The sequence below is a fragment of the Asparagus officinalis genome, chromosome 5, assembly GCF_001876935.1.
Source record: "Asparagus officinalis chromosome 5, Aspof.V1, whole genome shotgun sequence".
In the NCBI taxonomy this organism is placed as follows: Eukaryota; Viridiplantae; Streptophyta; class Magnoliopsida; order Asparagales; family Asparagaceae; genus Asparagus; species Asparagus officinalis.
This window is the reverse complement of record NC_033798.1, coordinates 107,935,431-107,945,990: the sequence shown is the minus strand read 5'-3', so window position 1 is coordinate 107,945,990 and position 10,560 is coordinate 107,935,431. Positions and strand designations below refer to the sequence as shown.

General features: G+C 35.8%; 1 protein-coding gene across 2 annotated transcripts; it reads right to left on the bottom strand.

Annotated features, from left to right (window-relative positions):
• Positions 408-10,294, bottom strand: LOC109840573. Of its 2 annotated transcripts, none has more exons than XM_020409276.1 (3): positions 10,071-10,294; positions 9,854-10,001; positions 408-697 (listed from the first exon to the last, which is right to left on the bottom strand). In XM_020409276.1, the coding sequence occupies exons 1-3, from the start codon at positions 10,196-10,198 to the stop codon at positions 692-694; spliced, it is 282 nt and encodes a 93-aa protein (XP_020264865.1). In that variant the 5' UTR covers positions 10,199-10,294; the 3' UTR covers positions 408-691. The 2 variants fall into 2 exon arrangements, with proteins under 2 accessions (XP_020264865.1, XP_020264866.1); XM_020409277.1 differs by having other exon boundaries at positions 465-697; positions 9,880-10,001; positions 10,071-10,292.

Below are 10,560 nucleotides of genomic sequence, written 5' to 3'. Positions count from 1 at the left end.
GACAGTCAAATTTTGAATGCAATCATCCCATAATTAACATACTATTTTAATTAATAAGAAGCGACCTCTCCCTTTCCTTCGATATTGGAGAGGATCCAACCGAATTTCTTTTTTAATGCAGAAGCAATCAAAAGAAAGAACCAGAACTAATTAAGCAACTAACCAATTGATAATAGGGATCCTCTAAACATTTATGCATTTGCAAACTTTAGGCAACAAAAAATAATTAAAAAGAAAAAAAAACCGCACATAAACTACATCCGGCAAAGGATGCAACAAATTTAGGAAGCTGCATAAATATTAAAGGACAAAAATATAACAATGCAACTAAAAATCACTTCAATCCATTTCAACGATCCATTGTTTTCCAAATTGATTAAGATGCTCATATTCAAATAGAGGTCGGGTAATAGCAATAAGAATCAACTATGTACCAGAACAAGTGATTTCTGATCACAAGAACGAGTGCCGAACACAAAACCTTTCATGGTTTTTTATGAATAATTAGTTTGCACAACAATTCAACTTTGCAAGAGAAACATCAAAGGTACGTAACCTTAATACAAGACAGCGGGCTATAAGAATGTAGTTCATACAAGAAATGAAAAGGTCTGCATTAGGATCCAGCCACTCACAAAATTGCTCTCAAGTCCGTTAAATCTCTTGGCATTTTATCGAGGTACAGAGACACCTAGCTCTGGGAGAAAAAAAAGGAAGAAACATATCAAGGTCTTGTTATGAATATAAAGCATTATTTCATCAGAAGGTGCTAAGTCCTTAAAAAGCAGTAGACAAAGCATCATTCAAATGGAGGAAAGTGCAGTGAATTTGGGCTGATACGCTCACCAAGTTATTGATCTATGAAGTGAATATATGAAAGAAATGGCTGAATGTATGGGTAAAACATTGTTGTGACTTATCCATCGTAGAACCTCAGCTGATATTTTCTGAAGGGTTTTCATGAATATACGCCCACATCTGCCATATTTGGAAAAATGGCCCCTACACCGAACACACAAAGTGACCCCAGATAGAAAGTCTGTCCCGTCCATTGTCTTTGAGCATAGAAATATTGCTCTCTTTCTATCAACACGCCTTTTTTTAAACAACTATAATTATACTATGAAAAAAAGAAATAGGCAAACTACAAAGCCTCTACCCCAAGTGTTTGGAGTCGGCTACATGAATCCTATTCCACTGGCTTAAGCAATAGGAGAATAGAACAGCAGTTAGTGCATGGCATTTCCTCGTGAAGGGTTGTGGGTTCACATCACAGTCACACTAATAATAAATAATTGATAAAAATTAAAATTTGTGATAAAAAAACACAAACCGTCAATGATTTACTCCTGGAAAATTTTCAAGTAATGTGATAAATATTCAGGCAACCAAATGGAATGTGAACTCCTTTTCCCTATATCATTCACAAAGTATTTAGTAATTTATTCCACCAACCAAATGGAGTGTGAATTCCTTTTCCCTATATCATTCACAAAGTACTTAGTAATTTATTCCACTTTAGGATGCATATTTTTTTTTAAATGTGACCTGCATACAGATTTTCTATCTTCTATCCTCAAGTTTGGAGGGTTCATCTCAAAGAGTTATTACTTCCTCATGTAAGCTTCTTTCCCAATTAAGTTGTTCATCCCTCCTTGGAAGCTGGTACATATATGTGCCTTTCTTATGAAAAGAAAAAAAGAAAATAAAAATGAATTATGAAGGAAATTAACTCAGCTCACATGATAAAGAACATATTTTGAAGACATTTTCTCTACTAATAGTCTTTGTTTGTAATACCAATCAATCAGCAAGTCAAGGCAGGAAAAGCAAAAAAAATAGTAAGTTGATGAGATATACAAAACTTATGCGAGATAACCAATCAGTCATAATTAATATCCATACAATTAGCACACAAATAAAACATGGACAAGTACCAACAAGAGTAACATAGATCTACCAGACATAGTCGATACGTAAAACTGAATGAAGCCCACAAACAAGAGAGATCATACTTGACAGCAAATAAAGTTACACACGAAACCATTAGTTTTTATCACTGCCGGATTTGCAGATAACACAATTATTTTCACCAAGGAAACAAGTAAGAGATGTCATTGTTTATGGAAGGGATGCAAGAATGCAAAACAAAGTTTGATTAGAAAATTACAAATAAATAGTCCTCTCCTCAGCTAACTCATTTTGTTGCTTAGAAAAGCTTCGCCCACATATAACTTAGGCCCCATGGTGCCACAGTTAATGTTTCTCCATAACTATGACCTGTATATCTTGTAAAAATGTTTCTCACATATATAATCAGGCTCCTTTAAGCATTAGCTAATGTTTTTCCCCTAAAAATTGGATGTATATCACAAATAAAAGTTGTCGTAATAAACAAATCATCAAAGGAATATCCAGAGATCAAACCTGCTAATATAATGTGTCAGCCTAACTAATGATCTACGTAGCCTTTCTAGTGTCAATTGTTGGGCCCACTGGATTTAATTTGTTTTCGAGCAGGTTTTGTAAATGATCTGAAACAATATTTAAGGACACAGCAAGTCAGCAATAAACATAACTTCTCAACATTTATAACTTTATATTAAAATAACAATTTCGTGCCAGTAATCACATTTCTGTTCCATGATTATAGCACCCTTCTCTCGAACTTTCGTTCAAATTGGTTTAAAGGAAAACATATGACAATAAGTCCTCTTAGTCTTTAGACTAGTACTATAAAATGGACACCATGCAAACAACTAATATGGATCATCCAATCCTGTACTTTGATTGACAATGAAGGGTGAATGAAATTTCAAGACAATAGAAAAGGCACCGCCAATCTTTATTTGATAGACATGTAAGTGAAAAAGTAAAAAATTTAACAGTATAATTTTTTTTTTTCTAATTTGCATGAAATTGTAAAAAGCCAAACAAAAGCATTATAAAGCTAAGAAAATGGAGAGACTTGCAATTTTCAACTGGTTGTCCAAGTAGATACACTATAGAACATGGACAGGGTTCAAAATGCAAATAGTAATAAACCTTATTATTGGAAAGCTAAGTCCAATGCATCATCTCAAGCACTACCTTTGACAATGTACCAATAGATTTCTATTACAATAGGTTTCTTATATTTCTTATACTGGGAAATTTAAAGATTTCTGCAATGATTTTTAAGATACAAGGTTTGATAATATTCAAAATTATTCAAGCTTTGAAAGGAAATCTAAATAATATTCAACGAAATAAAGAATACAATTTCAAAAAAAGGATCAAAAGAAGAAACCCTGGATCATAATAGCTATTGACCAGAAAAAATTTAAGACTCTGGCAATTGATCCAAATATCAATTATCAAGCATGCCAACTTGGATTTTATTCCCAAACTAATCATAACCACAAAGTACCTCGATTTTCTTGTGCAATAAAAAGCAGTGGAAAATTGTCTCTTTAACTAGTGAAGTTATTGCCTAAATATCAAGAAAGTAAAGTTGGATTTGTTTTCCAAAACTAATCATAATCACGTAGTATCTGATTAGCTCTCTTGCTATTTGAGCACGTAAGTCGGTTGTAGAAGATAAGTTCAAACTTGTGCCACTGGACATATTAAATCAGAAAAGATACTTTCTATGTCCTTTACGGAGAAACTGCTCCATGATTCAACTAATTGCTTGCCTAATACAATCAAGTTACAACCAAGCTATCAATTTCTTATCCAGTAATGTGAGAGACAAGATGCTTTGTCATTCAACCAGCTTCCATGCTCAAATTTATCTTGTATCCTCATTTCTTTCTCTTGTTATTCGATCGCGGAAACGGGATGAAGGAACTTAATAAAGAAGATAACTTCATATGCTCATAGCTATTAGGCATATTTAATCAGAAATATCGATTTTATGTGTGTTTCTATTGAGTAAATTACTCCATAACCCCAACCAGTCGCTTGACCAATCAGATTTATTTAAGCAGAAAATAAGCACATCCTTTAGGCACTTAAAAGCTATTGAGCACGACTATAAATGTAAGCATATATTGGCACGACTATAAATGTAAGCATATATTGGACATACATACATACAAAAGGACAAAACAAGAATTTCCTACAACCAAAGTTAAATAACATGGTTTTATTATGCGTGAGGTCCAAGGACAAGTAATGATTAATTGAATAATTAATTGGATTACACAGAATTATGTGTATCTTAACATATTTTATTATGAGAATTTTTTTAATTAGCAAAAATATTTTAGATTAGCAAAATCGATCACTTTATAATCACGTCAGCACGGCTGGCTGAAAATTGTTGATTTTGCAAAATGCAATTTACAAAAAACATGACCCTAGTGGTCCTGTGTAATTAGTGTTGGCTAATTATAGCTTAATCGCAATATTTTAGAATGTAGGACTAGTAATCCCGTACTTCCCACATTGGGAAAAATCTACCCTCCTCTATTTCCCCTCCTTAGCCCATTGCTGCCTCACTCCCCTCCCCCTCAATCGCATGCCAACCACCATCCCCTTCGCTTCCTCCTCCTTTGCCCACCATATTCGCTACCGATCTCCCTCCGTTGTCGAGCTCACCTACTCTTATGCGGACCTCGACACCAAGATGAAGTGTGCTCAACAAGAATCCATACCCATTAAGATTCAACACTACATGTCGTAGTTTCAATCCTTTTGGTTCTGATCTCGTTCGTGCTCTTTGTGATGTTGAGATCACGGGCAACACTGGAGTTGATGACGATGGACGATATACAATCACGAACGATATGAAGCGCCAAGATGAAGCGCGTCGGAGTTGATGACTGACAATATATCTATGCTAAAGATAGAAATCAGAAAGAGGTGAAGCATGGTACAAGGGGGGAATTACGAATTGTATTTAAAAAAGTAATTACTACACTAATTACACAAGGCTACTAGTCCCATATTTTTTAAAAATTGCATTATCCAAAATCGGCCAATTTTCATACTATCGTGACTAAAAGTGATCGATTTTGCTAATTAAAATAAAAACATTTTCAATCAATTTTGGTAATTAAATTTATCTATTTCAAAAAAAATCTATTTATTATTCATATACATCAAAATATATACCCGGATGGCTGATAGGTTTCAATAGGGCTCCCACAGTCTTTGGTTCAGCTCCGGGTTTGTATATATATAAACACATGCATACATACATTCATGAAAAATATAAAATATTCCAAGAGAAAGGCAACAAGCATCGAATTAAGCAACCAATAACTAGTTAACTACTTAAAATTTTAATCCATACATCAAAATTAATAATTAGGTGTAAACTAAAACTAAAAGTTCGTGAACTCAAAACAAATTGACTACTTCGTTGAACACTTCGTCAGAGATCATCAATGAGTGCTAATGAAGGTAAGTGAGAGTCAGAATAGATGTCAAAATGACTCACAAGCTACGATTTTGGGAATGATTAGAGGAGAAAGAGAAGAGAACGACTTCAATGAGGAGTTTAGGACTAGGGCTTTTTTTTAAAAGAGGCTAAGCATGTAGGGTTTGACTTTAAAAATTTTAGCCAAAAGTTATTTTAGAATAAAAAATGCTCGCAAAAACTTTTTATGTGGGCACATAAAAAAGCGCTTATGGGCACAAAACTAAAAAGCCTAAAAAGCACTCGATTATACGAATCGCCTCATAATGGTCGCTTTTCCTAAAACCTAAGCGATTTTAGCCCGCATTAGGGTCATCAAAAGTAAACAACTACATAATCCATTTTTAGAACACTACCTACAGCTAGCAGGAAAGCACATATCTGTTGTAGAATAACACTAACGTCCAATGTTACATTAAACGCTGGGCGCTTCTAGGCGTCGGACTTGGCGCCCAGCGCTTAGTCACCTAGGCGGGCGCCTAAGTGATTTCTGGACGTTTTTTTTCTTTCTTCATTTAAGTGGTGGTCGATGAGGTTTTGCTGAAGGTCAGAGGAGGTAGTGGAGATGTTCATATTTGAAGGTTAATGGAGTTTGGAGGACGTGTAGGCTACGACACAAAATCACAATCAAGGCCTACAGGGTGCAATCTGCGTAAGCAGATAATGCTCCCCTAAACACTCGTAAAATCTAGGTGGGCAGCCTAAATACCGTCTAGACGCTAGGCGCTAGTTAGACGGTCTAGGTACCGGTGGGCAGCCTAAATACCGTCTAGACGCTAGGCGCTAGTTAGACGGTCTAGGTACCGTCTAGGTCTAGACGTACGCCTAAGCGGACTAGGCGGAAGTTTTTTAAAACAATGCTATCGCCTCGTTTGGTACACGAGAATGAGTGGCAATGGAATATAATTCCAACTTCTCATTCATGCTTACCAAACATGATGTGTTTTCGAATGTTAGAAATGTTATTCTCACTTCTCATCAACTCACTTAATGAGGGAATTGATGTTCCCAAATCCAATAAGTTATCAAGCAATTGATATTCCCACTTAAGTGGGAATGAAAATAATAAAATAAATTTTAGATATACCCTTCTTAAAAATATTCTCACTTAATTTTCTAATCGCACCCAAACATGAGAATGAGAATAAGCATTACATTCCTACATCAATTCCATTTCATTCCTACCTTCATTCCATTCTCACTTAACTCAATTCTCATGTGCCACACGAGCCGTAATACCTAATCTAAACTAATTGGTAATGCAAATAATAAAAAACACAATACTGCAGCATACAGATAAAGGCAACCTAGCAATCAAACGAAACCCAAACACACTACATTTCAGAACTCGAAGTATATTTTAGTTATTCACAAGGTTATCGATAGCGGATAGCGTCGCGTAGCAGTGAGGCATCGCTAAGGCTATTTTGGGTTATTACGGTAAAATAATAATAAAAAGCGCAAAGTCAAATAGCGGTCTAATTTAGATATGTATAAATACTAAAAAATTAAAAAAATTAAGAAATCTAAAAGTACATATTGACTGATTTAAAGAGATCCTAAACATGAAATAGGCATGTAACCATCACGTAATACCGAAGATAACTGGAGGAGTCAAAAAGTCATTGTCTTCGAAAAAAAGAGCTTAGCGGTGACCATTGTTTTAAATATCCCCAACATGGCCCGATATATCCCCCGATATATCCTTTTACAGGGCTTGCCGCAACCGATATGGTCTTTAAATATCCTTTACCGTTTTTTGGCTATTTTGAGTGATAAATCCCCGATATGACCGATATATTAGCCGATATGTGGACCAATATATCTTTTTATATAGCTTGTTGTAAAATAATATACCGTGTTTGGAATTTTTGGGCGAGATATCAAGATTTTCCCATTATATCAAATGACATTTTGCCCTAAAAAGGCGAGATATCAAGATTTTCCCATTATATCAAATGACATTTTGCCCTAAAAAAAACAGATCGAATGTTGTAACGTTGCTTTGTACTTTTGTTTGTTTTAGAAGGTTGATTAGTGATCCTAAACATATATTATTCATATTTGTATGCTTAAATTTCATTACATATGTTAGAAGGTTGATTAGTGATCCTAAACATATATTATTCATATTTGTATGCTTAAATTTCATTACATATGTTGAGATTACATTTTAATGCATTATACTATGTATGCAAACATTCATTATGGCATTCCGATATTTACCACATATCCCCGATATTTCCTCGATATCCGCAATCCGATATGAATTTTGGCCATCCGATATTTCCCCGATATCCGATATTTAAAACCTTAGCGGTGACAGGACTGTCCTAAGAGGAGCTCACGGTGAAGGAGGTGAGAGGAAGTATCAAGGTAGGTGCCAGAGGCTATGAGAGGTGACGGGAGTATGTTGAAAATCGCAGGAGACGATGGAATACAATGGTCAATGGTTGAGTTTAATTTTAAAAAAATAAGCCTCAAATCGCTTTTAAATAGCAATCAAAAAGTAAATTTCGAATGCAATCGCTCACTATTTACCGTTATGACACATTATTGTCCGCTTTTGCGAACAGACATATTCAACAATATGTCACGCTATTACGCGATAGCATAGCAGGCGATAGCGTAGCGGACGATAGCGTCGCGGGAAGGAACCGCTAACGCTATTAGCGCCGCTATTACGGGGCTATTTATCGCTATTTATAACAGTGGTTATTCAACAAATAGTTTGAACTTATATCATCCACCTCAGGTAGGACTATTTGCTATATTATATTCTCTTAGGCTAAATTACCAGATTAGTACATTTTGTAGGCCCTAAACCAAGTTAGTATATTTTCTTACACCGTCAACGATAATGTATATAAAATAGGGCTCGGTAATCACAAGACCTAATTTTTGGGCTGGAGCAAAATTTCTGGCAAGACCACCTTACATGACTCATCAATGCGCTTTACATAGGTTAATTAAGCTTATGTGACAAATGTTAAGCGGGGAATTTAGCTATCCGTTATGGAAAAAATCTCCAAATTCCCCCCTTCACTCTTTTCCTTATATTACTTGTTCATGATAGGGAGATAATGATTCTTCCCCAAAATGTAGAGATTTCCTAACCCGGTTTTACCATTCAAAGGAAGAACACCCAATTTGATAATCATCCCTTTGAGCCCTAATTTCAAGAAATACCCCTACTCAGCTCAAATGAATGAGCCCAACTACCTGCCACGTAAAAAGACACATCAGCATTACGTGACGAGTCATATGTCACACTTAATCATAAAAAAATGCTCCGGCCAAAAAATAGGCCTTCTTGTCATGTGTCCCACTTTATATACTTTATCGTCATCGAAATAAGAAAATATACGAAGGTAATTAGGGTCAACAAAATATACCAAACTGATAATTTAGGCTCCTCTCTTACGTGAAGTCATTGAGCTAACACCAGCGTTTTAAATATCGGTCGACATGTCGGATTTATGGGCCAACCAACACGATATGGAGCTTTTCAATGCGTATTGACATATTACGTTTTTAGGGTTCATGTTGGATATATCGGGGGACATGTCAGATATGTCGGGCGGATATATCAGGGGACAATGTCGGATATGTCAGGCTATTTTTTAGTTTGAAAAATTGATTAATTTTTTTTTGGTTATGTTTGTCTAATCACGTTTGTGTTTAAATTCATGATTGTCTTAATGTTGCTTCCAAAGATAAAACCCGATCAGTTAGAGAAAATGGAAAAAAGGCCGAAGTCATTTCTGTCGCTTCTCTTCTCTCTCTCCTTCGACATCTCATCGGTCTCTTGTTTGAGCTGTTCCTTCCTCATCAACATTGGGTGATCTTCCCTCTCCTTAACTGCCAATATCGAACTCCTCTTTTCTCGTCTCTTTTCTTCAACATCAACTCTAAGCATCATAAGTTATTTACTTTTTTTATGGTTAGACAATAAACTTTATTAAGTATGTTTAGATTTCATTTATGATATTTATATTACACATATGCACACAAACCGATAGAGAAATCCAATATTGTTTTCATGTCCCCGACATATCCCCGATTTTCGCTATCCGACATGAATTTCAGCCGTCCAACATGAACACGACATCCGACATTTAAAACCTTGACTAGCACAATCAAATAATTTCACTATCTCAGAAGGATCAAAAACACATAAACCCATCTTGTAATAAATAAAAAAATGGTTCAATTTTTAATCAAGGAGATACAGTTGTCCATGACTAGTGAAGTGGTAGTAGGTCTTACAATTCGAACTCAACAGTAATGCTAAAATTATATCCTCTCATCATTATTTTTTTTTTTGTTCAACAAACCCAAAAACAAGCAGAATTGACTGATCCAAATACTAATCACACATGAAATAAAGAACAGAGAAGCAGCTGCTTACTGTAACGAAACAATAAAGAACATTTTGAATCAGACCCCTGGGTTCGAACTGCAGAGCGTACCCTGAGATAGCGACCTCGATCCGCCCGCTGAATCGATCCCCAATCTCGACGTCAGACGAGCTGACGACACCGCGCTGTGGAAGGGCAGCATCGATTCCAACGACGCAATTCCTCGCGAAACCCTGGAAACAAAATTAATTAGAAAGTGAGATCTAAGTTCATTTCATGGGGGAGTGTTGGGGTTTTCTTGCCTTGAGAATTGAAGAGGGCGAGACTGGAGAGGAGACGACGAAGATGAGAATGGATTGGTTGGCTTCTTCGCTGACGATTTCATGAAAGAGAGAGCGGGCCTCGAGATTGAACGCAAGCGAGAAGCCATTGTTAGAGTTTCCCTCTGGTGTTCACGAGTGGAGAGCTAGGGTTTTTGAGAGGGGTTTTTGCTTTTCTCCATTGGTGAATCGGGTTCGGGTCTTGCTTTCTGCAGAGATCCGCACCCGACTCTCTTGTATATATTTTGATTGATGGATATACGATATGGCTAAGCTCCAACAGACCCAGGCAGGATGTGTAGGTAGCTTTTAGATGTAAGAATTGGCATTGAGAAATAGATGAAAGAAATCATATCATCTTATTATATTATATCATATCATATCATACTCCTTATATCATATCATACTCCTTATAAAAGAGCGAGTTTGAGAAAAAATTTCCATGATCAATTTTATCCTTAATTCGTTTTGA